This window comes from Ictidomys tridecemlineatus, chromosome 1 (genome assembly GCF_052094955.1).
Source record: "Ictidomys tridecemlineatus isolate mIctTri1 chromosome 1, mIctTri1.hap1, whole genome shotgun sequence".
NCBI lineage: Eukaryota > Metazoa > Chordata > Mammalia > Rodentia > Sciuridae > Ictidomys > Ictidomys tridecemlineatus.
This window is the reverse complement of record NC_135477.1, coordinates 274,082-289,152: the sequence shown is the minus strand read 5'-3', so window position 1 is coordinate 289,152 and position 15,071 is coordinate 274,082. Positions and strand designations below refer to the sequence as shown.

Genomic DNA, 15,071 nt, shown 5'->3' with positions numbered 1-15,071 from the left:
TTCATCTTTCCATTCCTGTAATCGTAGCCTGTTCTGAGCAGTGCAAGGCTGGCTTTCCTCAGAGCCATCCAGTCCCGGGGACTCCTTCATACACACGGGCAAGTTCCTCTGTTAAACTCCAGTAACATGACTTTGTGTGTCATTTTATTCCATTGACCTTTATGATTCCTTAAAAGTGCAAATGGAAGCCTATTATGTTGAGGATTATGATTATTTGTCCTCACAACTGGGAAAGCTTTAGTAGTTTCTCCTGCTTGTTTAGCTTCCTCAATACATCTCTGCATAGCTGGGACCTTAGTCTTATGGAATCTTTGCTAGAGAAATGGAAGGTAAAGAAAAAGGAGCAGGATTGGGGACAGTTTTCAAAGGTATGCTCTCCCCTTTTTGAAGGTTCTTTTTATTTTCAGCTTGTGGAGGTAGTTTGTCCAGAAGGGGAAGGTTGGAGGATAACATTTATAAATTTTGAATAGGTTGAAAATAGCTTCACAGCATAGATTCCAAGTAGTTAAATGCTTGAGACTAACTGGCCCGATAGACATTCTAAAACATTCATTCCCGTGTTTCTGCATCTAAGCTACCAATGTCTGGATGCCGCGGCATTGTTCCCTAATGACAGTTAAGAGTTTTGATGTATCTCATAGAGGAGCTGATTTATCTCTTCATCATCTTTGATGTATATCTTCCTGTTTTCTTTTAAAATTAAGCTTCTTAACTGAAAAGCATGCCCTTTAACCTCAGGAGAAATGGAAAGTAGTTCCTTAACAATGGAGCATCTACTTTCATCAAACAAACTCTTCTCAAGTTCAAGAGTCAAATAGATCTCAACACAATAATATTGGGTGACTTTAACACACCCTCTTTCATCACTAGATAGAGCTTCCAAACAAAAACTGAACAAAGAAACTATAGAATTCAATAATACAATCAATAACTTAGGCTTAATTGACATAGAAAATGTCATCCTTCAATGAGAGAATACACTTTCTTCTCAGCAGAAGATCCTGAATATCCTAGTATATGGTCTATTTAGAGAAGGATCTTCTCTAAATAGACCATATACTATGTCACAAAGCAACTCTTAGCAAATATAAAAAATTAGAGCTACTACCTTGTATTCTATCAGATCATAATGGAATGAAATTTGAAATCAATGACTTGAACAGACACTTCTCAGAAGATGATATACAATCAATCAACAAATATATGAAAAAAATGTTCATCATCACTAGCAATTAGAAAAAATGCAAATCAAAACCACTCTAAGATTTCATTTCACTCCAGTTAGAATGACAGCTATTATGAAGACAAACAACAGTAAGTGTTGGTGACAATGTGGAGAAAAAGGCTGGTGGGACTGCAAATTGGTGCAGCCAACATGGAAAGCAGTATGGAGATTCCTTGGAAAACCGGGAATGGAACCACCATTTGACCCACCTATCCCAGACCTTGGTCTATATCCAAAGGACTTAAAAACAGCATACTACAGGGACATAGTCACATCAACGTTTATAGCAGCACAATTCACAGTAGCTAAACTGTGGAACCAACCTAGATGCCCTTCAATGGATGAATGGATAAAAAAAATGTGGCATATATACACAATAGAATATTACTCAGCAATAAAAGAGAATAAAGTCATGGCATTTGCAGGTAAATGGATGGAGTTAGAGAAGATAATGCTAAGTGAAGTTAGCCAATCCCCCCCCCCCAAAAAAAAAAAACAAATGCCAAATGTTTTCTCTGATATAAGGAGGCTGATTCATAGTGGGGTAGGGAGAGGGAGAGTGGGAGGAACAGAGGAACTCTAAATAGGGCAGAGGGGTGGGAGGGTAAGGGAGGGGGCATGGGGTTATTAATGATGGTGGAATGTGATGATCATTATTATCCAAAGTACAGGTATGAAGACACGAATTGGTGTGAATATACTTTGTATACAATCAGAGATATGAAAAATTGTGCTCTATATGTGTAATAAGAATTGTAATGCATTCTGCTGCCATATATAAATAAAAAAATCTGCATTTAGGAAAATGCATGGAACTGGAGGTCATCATGCTGAGCAAGGCAGGCACGGAAAGACAGGTGTCACATGTCTTCTGTCATATGGAGAAACTTGTGGGGAGCCATTCTCACACGTGACTGGGCAACTCCCGGTTTGGGTATGAGGCGCTCTGGCTACACTGTGTCGGAGCTTTCCTGACCCTCTCCTGGTGTGAGAGCCTGTCCGTGTGGGGGTGTGACTGACCACTGACCCTGGGGCCAATCACTGACCCTGACCATGGAGTGCTGCCCCCCACCCCAACCTTCATTGGATGGAATTCTCCCCTGAATTTCTTGTTTCCCAATAAAAGGCCACTCCCTGGCGTGCTCTCACTCTCTCTCTCCTGCTGGTCCTGAGTAATCCCTGCTGCCCTACTGGGTGGTTCGAGGTAGGAGTCAGAGGGAGAGCCGTCTCGGACCTGGTCATAGAAAAAGGTAACTGAGTCTGTGTGTTTATTTCGATCTCGCTAGCTAATTTTTATGCCAAGAACCTCTTTAATGAAACCAGTGCGCTGGTCGCATGGTGGAGAAAGACCCGAAAGTTGAAGAGAGGCTGTTGGGGAAGAGGACAGGGACAGGGGAGGGAGGAGAGTGGGAGGGCATAAGTGTGGGGGGTGCAGTCACAGCACAGTCTGCAGGTGGGGGAGGGTGAGTTGCCGTTCATGGTCACAGAAGGCAACATGAAATCTGCCGTTCTCCTGGGGCTGCGATTCCATTCAGCGTGGAGCTGGAGTGGGCAGGACCAGCCTTGTTCTGACTGTTCCCTCCACCCCCCGCCATGCACACACGTCCAAGGAGCCTGGGGACAGGGACACACCCCACGCTCACCAGTCTCTAGTGTTCTATGGCTCATGTCACATTGATCCTTGAGGCTGAGGTTCAGGGACAGACCATGATCCCTGTTGGAGAATGGGGTTCCCAGAGTGGTCTGGCAGGAGGGGGAGGCCCGAGAGTGGACAATTCTGTGAGGAGGGATGTATTTAATACTCCTTTCACCTACAAGAAGCAAATTATCAGGCATCCAGAAAAAGCTGTCAGTCAGTGTGGGAATGAGAGCAGCCAGGGGAATGGTTTCCAACTGTCGGCCAGGGGTGACCATGGTGGCCTGCAGAGTGTGGGAAACATCTTGTAATATTGAGAAAGAAAAGGGGTCAGAGGCTTTTGGGAGGGAACCCTGAGGCTGACGTGGGAAGCTTCAGGGAATGGGAAAGAAACACTGCCAAATCCTTGCTACTGTCCATGCTTTGAAAAGCTTTCTTCTACTTCTCTGTCCTAGAATGCTGGTACAGTGGGAAGATGGAGTTCACTTAGCTAAACAGAAAGCAGCCCTGTGTTTTCCAGACCAGGGCAGCTCTATTGTAGGGCAGGTCGCTCAGAAAACACACCAAGTCCCAATTTTGTCCAAATTGAAGAGTCTTTATTTAGCCGACAGGTTAGTGACTGTTCCCCTCAGGACTTGTAAGTGCAAAGAACAGCCTCGAGCCTCAACATTTTAGGATACTTAAAGGCAAAATCTGCAAAAAACACATCCAGGTTGACGTAGCTGCAGGCAAGCAGGTATAGAAGCTGAACTGGGCAGTCAGCAAGACAATGCAATGGGTATATTGGTCTTCCCCACGGGACTTTCCAGGTTGGCATAGCAGAAAGCAAGCAGACAGGAAGTGGGTCAAAATAACCCTAGTTAAGTACAATAGAGAATGGTAACTAATGTCTATATAATCAATCTCTGACAAGGTACATTGCCTAAGAAACATGAGAACCAAAAAGAAAATTCTATATTGTATAAGAATTGCTATTTTGTGGTGCCAAGTATGCTATAGTAGCTACCTATTAATGAGTACAGAGGTGAGCTTTCCCATGGGAGAAGTATTTCTTATGTGATATGGAGTCTCAGGGTAAAATGGAGCCTGGCCCATAACAGCTCCTGCAGTGGGTGCTACTTGCCAGAAGCTCACTCTGGCCTGCTCAGCACCAGGGAGACTGCAGCTGGGGTGGCTGCAAGGAGCTGGTATTCCAGGGCAGTGTTAATCCACATGTGGCTGGCCAGGGTCCCCACTTCTCTTGAACAGCTGCCAAATACCTGTGGGGCCTCAATGTGCTGACCACGGAGATTGGCTGCAGGTAGGGTGGGGCCCACCAAGGACCCCTACCCCAGGGGGCTGTGTCCCTGCTACTGACACCCAGGTGCTATTTGGCTAACAGCACGCAGCCTCTTGTGAGCCCAGCACTGGCCACAGAGGCCTAAGGTGCCCACAGGTGTGGCACACAGGTTCCCAAAGGCTCCTGCTTGCAGGAGTTGAAAGGATCTCAAGGGCCTGACAATGGTGGCTCCTTGCCTAGGCCACAGCCTCTCCACTGGCTGAGGATCCCATCTCCCCCTCCCCTGCCTGAGAAGAGGCCCAGCTGAGGGACCCAGCAGGAAAGAGCCAGGCCCTGTGGAACAGCTCTCCTGGGGGTCGATGGTGGGGAAGGGCGAGCAGCTTGCCATCCTCCTCCCACCCTGCCAGGGCGGTGCAGGGTCTGTGGGGGCCTCTGCCTATTCACAGCGGGAAACAACATGCCCAGCGTCGCCTGCATGGCTGGGCCACTCCCTGGAGTGCCTGGCCTGCTGCTCCCCCAGGCACGTGGTTCCCGGTGTGGGGCACTGCCCCAGGAGATGGCCCCGGAGTGGGTGAGAAGTTGGGCACAGCCCTAGGGCAGGCAGTTCACCCTTTGGGCCAGCCAGGCTCCAGGGCCAGGCTCTTGCCAGCCACGTCACTATCAAGAAGGTCCTCCCAGTCCTGAGCCCGGAGAGGCCAGGTGGAGCAGCAGTGCCGAGCACCAGGTGCTGCCTGTGGCGCACAGGGCTTGCCCTGTTGCTCCTGTGGGCGAGCAGGTGGGCCAGGTATGTTGGCTGCAGGGTGGGGACCTCACTGCTGCCCTGTCTCATGCTATTGCCATCGAGACTGGGAGTGAGTGCCAGCGGGCTCAGGGCTGGGTCTCTGGACAGCACATGTGCTGATGGATGGCAGAGTTTGGGTCAGGGGGACATTGCTGGGTGGGCTGGTGGGACTCATTGGTGGCAGTGGAGCCTAGGAGCAGAGCAACAGCAGAGGTGCTGCCGGCCCCCTTCCTGTGCCCCCAGGCCCTGAAGTGTCCCCTGGGCAGGGGCAGGGCCAGGGCTGGCTGCTCCAAGGGACCATAGCCAGGGCAGATTGGGCAGAGCAGCCTGGTGGACTTGAGGCCTGGGCAGTCTGCCCAGGGGCTGTACTTGGGTAGGTGGAAGGCAGCACTGGCCACCACCATGGAGGAGCTGAGGGAAGAAGAGTGTTGCGTTCCTTGAGCATCCAGAGTGGACTGAGACCCCTGTGCCCTTCTTTCTCACCTCCTCTGAGGAGATGGGCAGCAGAAAGCATGTGGCTCAGCCCATGGGAGACCTTTACAGGAGGTCAGCCAGGCAGGACAGTCAAGCTTCCCCTGGCCTGGGATGTATCCTTGCCTGGAGTGGCTATGAATTGCCCCCGCTGGTCTTCCTGGTCTCTGGGCTGCTATAGAGGATGTGTTCTGGAGCTGGGTGAATGGCCCCACAGCCCTCCATCCCCATGAGGGGCTGAAGTTGGCCCTAGACTAACCTGGACAGGGGATTCTCAGCCCTGTGTGTCTGTCCCCCACCCCCAAGCACCAGGCCACAGGGGGTGTGTCTCAGAGGGCTCATCTCCTCCTGGACAGTGTGAGTCCCACATGCACACAGGGTCTGTGGACCCCACGTGGCCTGGCCCAGCTCTCGAACTTCAAGCTCATCTTCCAAGCCTCAAGGAATGTCTGTGACAGCAGACCTGTGGTGCAGCTTCCCCACCATGTGGGCAGGCCCCCCACCTGCACACCCACACGTGGCCGGCTCCCTGGATGTGAGACTGAGCAGGGCCGCCTCCTCATCTGTGGGGTTCAGTAGGAGACTGGAGGTTGCTGCACGGGATGGCCACTGGAGGGTGGCTAGGCCCCATGTGGAGCAGAAGTTGTGGGTTTCTTTTCTTCTTTCAGCCCAGGAAGTTTGTCCTTGAAAGGAGAGGCTCTCTGAGTCAGGGCTGAGTGACTTCAGTGCTGACCCTAGGTCAGGACCCCCAGGCCAGGGAGGAGTGGCTGCCATCTGGATGAAGAAGGCAACTGTGGCTACAGAGTAAGTGCTGTCCAGCCCCCCAGCTCAGGAGTAAGCGGCAGGTTCCCCAGGTTCAGGAGGTGGCCTCAGGAAGCAGTGTCATGGGGAAGATAAGGTTGTTCCTTCAGGGCAACACCGGGGGGGTCTTTGCCTCTCTTCTTGGGGTCTCCTTTTGCAGGAAGTGTCCCTGCTTGGCTGCCTATGGCTGGAAACTCCCGGGACAGGGGCCACACAGCAGAGTGTGGCCTCCGCCTGGGCAGGTGTCTGGATCAGGCCTGAGGTGGCCCATGGTGCTGGTTAGTTGAAGACGGAAGCAGATGAAAGGCGGCTGTGCAGGACTGTGCTAAGGATCTGCAAACGAGGCGGCAGCCAGAAGACCCACGAGCCTTCCTGGGTGGCGGACTCTGCTGGCTTACAGTCAGGAAGAGGGTAAGTGCTCTGGGGTAGAGGGCTGGTCCAGGGACATGTGCTTGCGTGTGGCCAGGGAGAGGGAGGGAGCAAGAGGATGGCTCTGGGTTCAGCAGGCCCCAGAGTGGCTGGTGGGCAGTGCCTTGAGCTCCGGTCCTCCCCACCTAGACCATCCTTGATCCTTTAGGGCCATAGGATGTATTAAACAGATAGTCACCTGCCCCTGCCTATGCCTCTCCTGCCCACTGACTTCTGGCCAGGAGGGGGCACTGGTGACAGTTTTCAAAAGTCATATTTTGGGAAGACTACCTCCCTACCTTCTGAGCTAGCAAATAGACTCAGGTTACAGCCCCAGGTAGGGAGGAGGAGGGCCATCCAGGGGATCCACTCCTGAAGGCTGTCCTGTGGGGGGTCTTTATGGTGCTCAATGATAAGGATGTTCTACTAGGACCCTGTCTGGTTTGTTGGAGGAAAATGCTAAAACAAGACCAAGTTCATTTCATTTGTGAAAAGCTGACTGTTCCTGCCTTTTTCCAGGCTAATTAACTCTAGAATAAAGACATGTTCTTCCTGGGTGACAAGGACTCTAGAATAAGGCCACTCCCTTCCTCCCCCAAGATGACAAGCAGCAACTAGCTGACACCCACAGGCATTCTGGCCTTTCCTGCCGGCACAGGGGTGATCTATGTTGTCCCTTCACTTGCTCCCACAGGATGTTGGGCCTGCCTGGTGAGTAGACTCCAAAGAGGGTGGGGAAGGGCCAGTGCCTGGGTTCCTCAGCCCCCTTCCTGGCTGCCTGTTGCCGACACAGCGACATGGTCTGGAGTCAAGGCCAGAACATGTCCACGCAAGGGCCCTTCATCCTTTTGGGTTTCCCGGGGCCCAAGAGCCTGCGTGTGGGGCTCTTCTTGCTCTTCCTGGTCATGTACCTGCTCACTGTGGCTGGGAATCTGGCCATCATCTCCCTGGTCGCGGCCCACCGCCGCCTCCAGACACCCATGTACTTCTTCCTGTGCAACCTCTCCTTCCTGGAGATCTGGTTCACCACGGCCTGTGTGCCCAAGACGCTGGACATCTTCGCCTCTCGGGTTGGAGCCATCTCCATGGCAGGCTGTGCCGCGCAGATGTACTTTGTCTTCTCGCTGGGTTGCACCGAGTACTTCCTGCTGGCCGCGATGGCCTATGACCGCTACCTGGCCATCTGCCTGCCGCTGCGCTACGGCGGCATCATGACGCCGGGCCTGGCGGCGTGGCTCGCGCTGGGCTCCTGGCTGTGCGGCTTCTCCGCCATCGCGGTACCCGCCGCGCTCATCGCGCGCCTCTCCTTCTGCGGCTCACGCGTCATCAACCACTTCTTCTGCGACATCGCGCCCTGGATCGTGCTGTCCTGCACTGACACGCGGGTGGTGGAGCTGGCGTCCTTCAGCATCGCCTTCTGTGTCATCCTGGGCTCATGCTGCGTCACGCTGGTCTCCTATGTCCACATTATCGTCACCATCGTCAGGATCCCTTCTACGCAGGGCCGGCACCGCGCTTTCTCCACCTGCTCATCCCATCTCTCGGTGGTGCTCATCTGGTACGGCTCCACCATCTTCCTGCATGTGAGGACCTCGGTGGAGAGCTCCCTGGACCTGACCAAGGCTGTCACGGTGCTCAACACCATCGTCACACCAGTGCTGAACCCCTTCATATACACGCTGCGGAACAGGGATGTGAAGGAGGCTCTGCTCAGGACCATGAGGGGGAAGTGAGGGGCCAGCTTCCCCCTGCCCTCCCCCTTGGTCGCTCTGCAGGGTGGGGGTCAGTTCTGGGACAACTACCCCACCCCTGTGGCTGAGCAGTGTCCATCACTGCCTGGATCGTCCTTGGTCATCCATAAAGTTGTACAGCCCTCGGGGAAGGGGTGGGTTTCTACTCCCATCACAGGGTTTGCCCAGAGGCTGGGGCTCAGGGTCCAGGCAAATTCTGGAAGAGAAACAGGGTGCAGGCCCCCAGGAGGTGTCTCCATCGTGCAGTTGCAAGGCCCTCAGCACCAGGGGCGGTCAGCCTCTGAGGCCTGGTCATAGGGTCTTGGACCAACAGACTCTCTACCACGTGCAGACTTCACCACCCTATCTGGGGTCTCCAGAGGTACTCACGGGGAAAAGCACACCTGAGCCCTCTGCCAGAGCACAGATGGACACACTGTGGGAGCCTCTCTGAGGGGCCTGCTCAGCCTGCAAGGGCTGCTTAGGGTCACTGTGTGGCTGGCCTCACACTGGGGGTCCTCAGCACAACTGCCAGGTCTCACACCACCCACAGGCCCTGAACTGTGGGAACAGAGGTACAGGAGGGGTCAGAGTCAGACTGGGGCTCCGTGCAGCTCAAGAGACCTGTTGGCTTCAGGCTCTGGTCAGACCCTCTAGGAGGACAGCCTGTTCTTACTTATTCCTGGAGCAATGTGGGTGGGGCTAGAAACAAATGACTTGGGCCAGTTGTGTAACCACTGCACACCTCTGTGGCTTCATCTGTGAGCCCTGTGAAATTGCCATCTGGTGGATCCCTTGTCACATGAGATGACAATGTGTCCAGCTTAGGCCCCAGGAGTGGGCCCAGGAAGGGATACGATAAGGGTTATTTTCATAATTTAGCAGGACCATGTATAGGTTAACCCCCTTGTCTTTCTTATTTTATCTGAGATGATTGACAGGGGTACTGTCCTCCACCCAAAGTCCACTCTGATCTTTCAGCTACCAAGGACCCCTGAGAACTAGACTCTCTCTAGTTGGCCTGGATAAAAAATGAGGGGTGGTTACTTGGAACCTAGCAGGGCCCAGTAAAAGTGAGTTTGCACTTGGAGCTACAGGTCCACCCAGGCCCCAGGGTTGGCTGTGTGGTCATCCAGTGGCAGGGGCATGAGATGGCTGAGCCCTAGCAGTGGGCTGGATTAGAGCTGCTGTGCAGAGGGTCCGAGCCCCAGCCCTACTGCCCTCTCTGTTTCTTATGGGGCGCTGGAGCTTCCCAGAGCTGAAGCAGGGCCTGCTGATGGGGTCCCTGGGTCTTGGCTCAAATACCACTTTTCGGGCTTATCACAGACCTGCCTCCTTTAACTGGCCTTCATCTCCTGTCCCTGTCCATTCCCTTCAAGGTCCAATCTCATGCCTCTGTGCTCTGCCCTCTCCTCTGGTGTGGGAGCCTAGGTGGGGTTTGGGTTCTGATGGCTCCTCTTTGCAGTGACCTGTGCCCAGGATAGGGCAGGCCACGGGGGCCTGTAGGCATCTGCCCAGGGCCTGGAGGAACCATTACCCATGCCAAAGTTGGTGTTCCCACAGGCCTCCTTCTCCTGGGGCCAGAGAACACACTGACCCCAGGGACTGCACACTAGGCCATCCGTGGCTCCTGACAACGGTGTAGGGTTTGTGCTTTTTTTGTGGTACCGCGGATTGCACTCAGAGGCACTTGACCACTGAGCCACATCCCAGACCTATTTTGTATTTTATTTAGAGAGAGGGTCTCACTGAGTTGCTTAGCACCTTGCCATTGCTGAGGCTGGCTTTGAACTCACAATTCTCCTGTCTCAGCCGCCTGAGCCACTGGGATTACAGGCATGTGCCACTGTGTCAGGCCATGTTTGTGCTTTTGTGCAGTTACTTTTCAAGTGAATTAAAGAGCACTCTGATTTCATCAGTTCATGTCTTTGCTACCCAGATGGGGTCAGTAAAGGCCCACATTACAAGGGCTTGATGATCTCTCAGCTGCACCTGGGGGAGAGGGGCAGTGGTGGGAGAAGCAGGGACCCACACTGGGGCCTGCTGTGCAGCAGCCACAGACCCCAGCAGGGAAACCTCCTCCTTCATTGCTGCAGACTAGCTAGAGGCCAGAGATGCTGAGAAGCAGCACAGTGTCACTTCTGGAGGGCGGGGCCCTCAGATCCTGGGAGGAACAATTCACAGGAGAAAAGACCTATTTGTTTTTATAATCAAATATTTATTCGTATCATCAATTCAGTAATTACATAGGGACTCGAGTGTCCTTTCTCATATGGAGAAACAAAAAGCAATTGGGTGGCAGGGGGTTGTAGGGGTAGAGGTCTAGCAGGCTAATTTCCAATCTATAGATATGTAGTAATAACAGCCAACAATTACACTGTGTTTGCCAAGTACCAGAAACTCACAAGCATATTTGCAGATTGTAACTAATTTGAGCTGCACAATAGCTATGTAGGAGAGATACCATCATTAACCCCACTTTGCAGATAAAGAATGTGATACCAATGGGCTCAGGAACTTGTCCCAAGTCACATAATTAAAATGCAGCATAGGTGGGATTTAGCTGGGGCAGGCTGTCTTCAGAGTCCCTGCACCAATGCAGAGTGCTCCTCTGTTTCTCCTGCACAGCAAAGTAGCGCGATGTCGGGTGGGAATGGGAAGCTTTACATTTGAACAGGATCTGAAAACCATGTAATGAGCATTGTATTAGCAATTCTATTTCCATTTTCTAAAATAGATAAAACCATTTTATGCCATTTTCTTGTCTATTGGAAACCACCAGTTTAAAGAGGAACAAAACAGGAAAACCTCCAGTTAAAAAGATTTCAGGTAAGTATATTTCAGGAAATAATAATTATACATTCAAAGGAGTGTTGGTGTTTTTTGCCCCTGATAAGCTAGACTCTTACTTAGCAGTTCTAGAATTTCCCCCTAACTCAGAACAATGATCCTTGCATGGGTGTGAATTTAGAACTGCATGTGTGCGCACTTGTGTATGCACTGTTATGTCATGCACACGTTCTCAATCGTGGACAACTTCTGTTCTCTGAGGATGGATTTTATTTGCAGATAATCAAAGTATTTGAGCCAAGTTGGGCAGATGAATTAGAATTAACAATATTTATTTGAAGTAAAAAGAAGTTTTGGCTGAAAATAATGAAGTGGCCTTTTTTAACATGTGGTTATCAACCATGACATTTACTTTTTTTTTTTTTAGAGAGAGAGAGAGAGAGAGAGAGAGAGAGAGTTTTTAATATTTATTTTTTAGTTTTTGGTGGACACAACATCTTTATTTTATTTTTATGTGGTGCTGAGGATCGAACCCAGTGCCCCGCGCATGCCAGGCGCGCTCCACATGCCCAGCCCCCGTGGCGTACTGACAAAGGGTCCAGATACCTTTGAGATTTAATTCCAGAACGTTGGGCTTCTCCCTCCATCTTCCCTACAGGGCAATTGTTTCTGCTCCTCTTCATTAGTAAGTTAGAAATTGGATGATAACTTGTTTGAATAGGAACTCCATGCTCTTTTCTAGATTATGCAATACTAGGTATGCATTGTGTTAAAACAAACAAAATCCAGAATTCAGATGTGCTGCTATGAGGAGGTACACATTTCAGTCGTCCAGTGGAGTCTGCCTTCATTCACAGTTTTATCAGAAGAACTGAAAAGATCTGTTTCGGTCCCTGGCTTTACTCCGTGCTTGGGCCTGTGCTGAGGCAGAGTATCATGTTGGACAGGGTATGGTGGAGCACAGCTGCTCACTCATGGTGGCTGGGAGAGAGAGTGGTGGGGGCTAGGGACAAGCTAGAGTCTGCAAGGCACACCCTTAAGGACATACTACCTCCACTGGCTCTCACCACCCCCTCCCGGTCATCCATTCAGCTATGAGTCCTTCAGTGGATCATTCTGCCGGTGGGATCAGAGCCCTCCCTTCCCCAAAGCCTCCTCTCTGAATACTGCTGCACTGGGGACAAGCCTTCAACACATGAGGCTCTGGGGACATTCCAGATCCAAGCTGTGACAGAGTGATTCAGGTGCTGACTTGGGTCACCTTTCTCTGGTAAGATGAGTGGGATGCCCCCACAGTTTCCAGTTCAGCAGCATGGCTTCCCGGTCCTCTGTGACTCGGTGATGGCAGACTCCTGAGTGCAGTGCTGAATGCAGTGCTGAGTGCAGTGCTGAGTGCAGTGCTGAGTGCAGTGCTGAGTGCAGTGCTGAGTGCAGTGCTGAGTCAAGGGCAAAGCCAACCTCCAGCTCCGTCTCACAGCTGTCAACTCCCCCAGAAGAAAATTCCCCTCCTTTCTTTTATTGTTGGCCTTTCTTCCAATGAGACAACTCACAGTAGCTGCTGGGTGCTCTTCTTTACAGGCCTGGTGGCTTAAAGGTGCTTTTGAGGGTGAACCTCACGCCCTGCGCCCAGCTTGCTCCTTGCTGTGGGGTGGTTTGTGCTGCCACTGTGTGGTGGCTGGAGTTGGGCTGTCGACTCTGGCTTTGGTAGAGATTTGAAAGATGAATTTGGGAGAGTAATAACTGGTTTAGGTGCCCCTTGAACAGGGGTTCAGCTGAACCATGTGGCTGAGGCAGGTGCCAGCCTGGTGACTGCATGCTGGGGGCTCAGGGGATGGGTAGACCAGGGAGAGCCCCCCCAGACATCCTCAAAATGTAAGCACACTGGAGAGAATGGAATCTCAGATCTCAGACCATTCGCTTCAGTACATTATGAACTCATGTCCAGTCTCCTCTTGTCCCCACTCCCGTCCTCCCTTCCAGGTCACGCAAGGTCAGTGCGTAATACAGTTTTATGCATGAGGAGAGCTAAGGACCGAGGATGTGGTTGAAAACAATAAAGTCATGGTCACACTGAAAACCGCAAGGCATCTGCGCTCCTGGATCTTTCTCTTCCGCTTCTGTGGCCTCTTGGCTGCTCTTTGTGGTTGAGCCTGACGGCTTTCTACATTGGGATGCAGTGAGTTCAGGGTCTGCTGGCTGTTTCCAACCTCAGCAGCTGGAAAACAGGAGGCGCTGGGCCCAGGTGGTGAGGCCTGGGCCAGGGCAGCTGCCATAGCTGGCTGCTCCTGGGCAACGGCCCTCACCATCCTCACCCACTGCCCGACTGTGGCCCACTACACAAGGTGGCGCATCTTAGCCTGACGGTCAGTGCGTGAGAGGACGACTCCAAGAGAACCCTGCTGAGGGACACCTGCTGAGGGACACCTGCTGAGGGCCACCTGCTGAGGGGACACCTGCTGAGGGACACCTACTGACGGACACCTGCTGATGGACACCTGCTGAGGGCCACCTGCTGAGGGGACACCTGCTGAGGGACATCTGCTGAAGGGACACCTGCTGAGGGCCACCTGCTGAAGGGACACCTACTGACGGACACCTGCTGAGGGCCATCTGCTGAGGGGACACCTGCTGAGGGACACCTGCTGAGGGGACACCTACTGACGGACACCTGCTGAGGGCCATCTGCTGAGGGGACACCTGCTGAGGGCCACCTGCTGAGGGACACCTGCTGAGGGGACACCTACTGACGGACACCTGCTGAGGGCCATCTGCTGAGGGGACACCTGCTGAGGGACACCTGCTGAGGGGACACCTGCTGAGGGACACCTGCTGAGGGACACCTGCTGAGGGCCATCTGCTGAGGGGACACCTGCTGAGGGACACCTACCGACGGTCACCTGCTGAGGGCCATCTGCTGATGGACACCTGCTGAGGGGACACCTGCTGAGGGGACACCTGCTGAGGGGACACCTGCTGAGGGACACCTGCTGAGGGGACACCTACTGACGGACACCTGCTGAGGGCCATCTGCTGATGGACACCTGCTGAGGGGACACCTGCTGAGGGGACACCTGCTGATGGACACCTGCTGAGGGGACACCTGCTGAGGGACACCTGTTGAGGGGACACCTGCTGAGGGAACACCTGCTGAGGGACACCTGCTGAGGGGCCACCTGCTGAGGGGTCACCTGCTGAGGGCCACCTGCTGAGGGGACACCTGCTGAGGGACACCTGCTGAGGGACACCTGCTGAGGGGACACCTGCTGAGGGACACCTGCTGAGGGACACCTGTTGAGGGACACCTGCTGAGGGACACCTGCTGAGGGCCATCTGCTGATGGACACCTGCTGAGGGGACACCTGCTGAGGGGACACCTGCTGAGGGACACCTGCTGAGGGACACCTGCTGAGGGGACACTTGCTGAGAAACACCTGCTGAGGGGACACCTGCTGAGGGACACCTGCTGAGGGACACCTGCTGATGGACACCTGCTGAGGGGACACTTGCTGAGGGACACCTGCTGAGGGGACACTTGCTGAGGGGACACCTGCTGAGGGACACCTGCTGAGGGGACACCTGCTGAGGGGACAAATTCTGAGGGACACCTGCTGAGGGACACCTGCTGAGGGGACACCTGCTGACGGGACACCTGCTGAGGGACACCTGTTGAGGGGACACCTGCTGAGGGGCCACCTGCTGAGGGGCCACCTGCTGAGGGGACCAATTGTGAGGGGACACCTGCTGAGGGGACACCTGTTGAGGGGCCACCTGCTGAGGGACACCTGTTGAGGGGACACCTGCTGAGGGGACACCTGCTGAGGGACACCTGCTGAGGGGACACCTGCTGAGGGACACTTGTTGAGGGGACACCTGCTGAGGGGACACCTGCTGAGGGGACACCTGTTGAGGGGCCACCTGCTGAGGGACACCTGCTGAGGGGACACCTGCTG

The 15,071-nt window shown here is 53.2% G+C and overlaps 1 protein-coding gene across 1 annotated transcript; it reads left to right on the top strand.

The window, feature by feature from the left end:
* Window positions 1–7,398: 7,398 nt before the first annotated feature.
* On the top strand, window positions 7,399–8,334 carry LOC101966291 (olfactory receptor 287). Its single transcript, XM_005320846.3, has one exon. It carries the CDS (start codon window positions 7,399–7,401, stop codon window positions 8,332–8,334), a length of 936 nt encoding a protein of 311 aa, XP_005320903.1.
* The last annotated feature ends 6,737 nt before the right edge of the window (window positions 8,335–15,071 follow it).

What these genes read in the sequence shown, in the direction of transcription:
- LOC101966291 (XM_005320846.3), top strand. Translation starts at nt 7,399, where the DNA reads ATGGTCTGGAGTCAAGGCCAGAACATGTCCACGCAAGGGCCCTTCATC.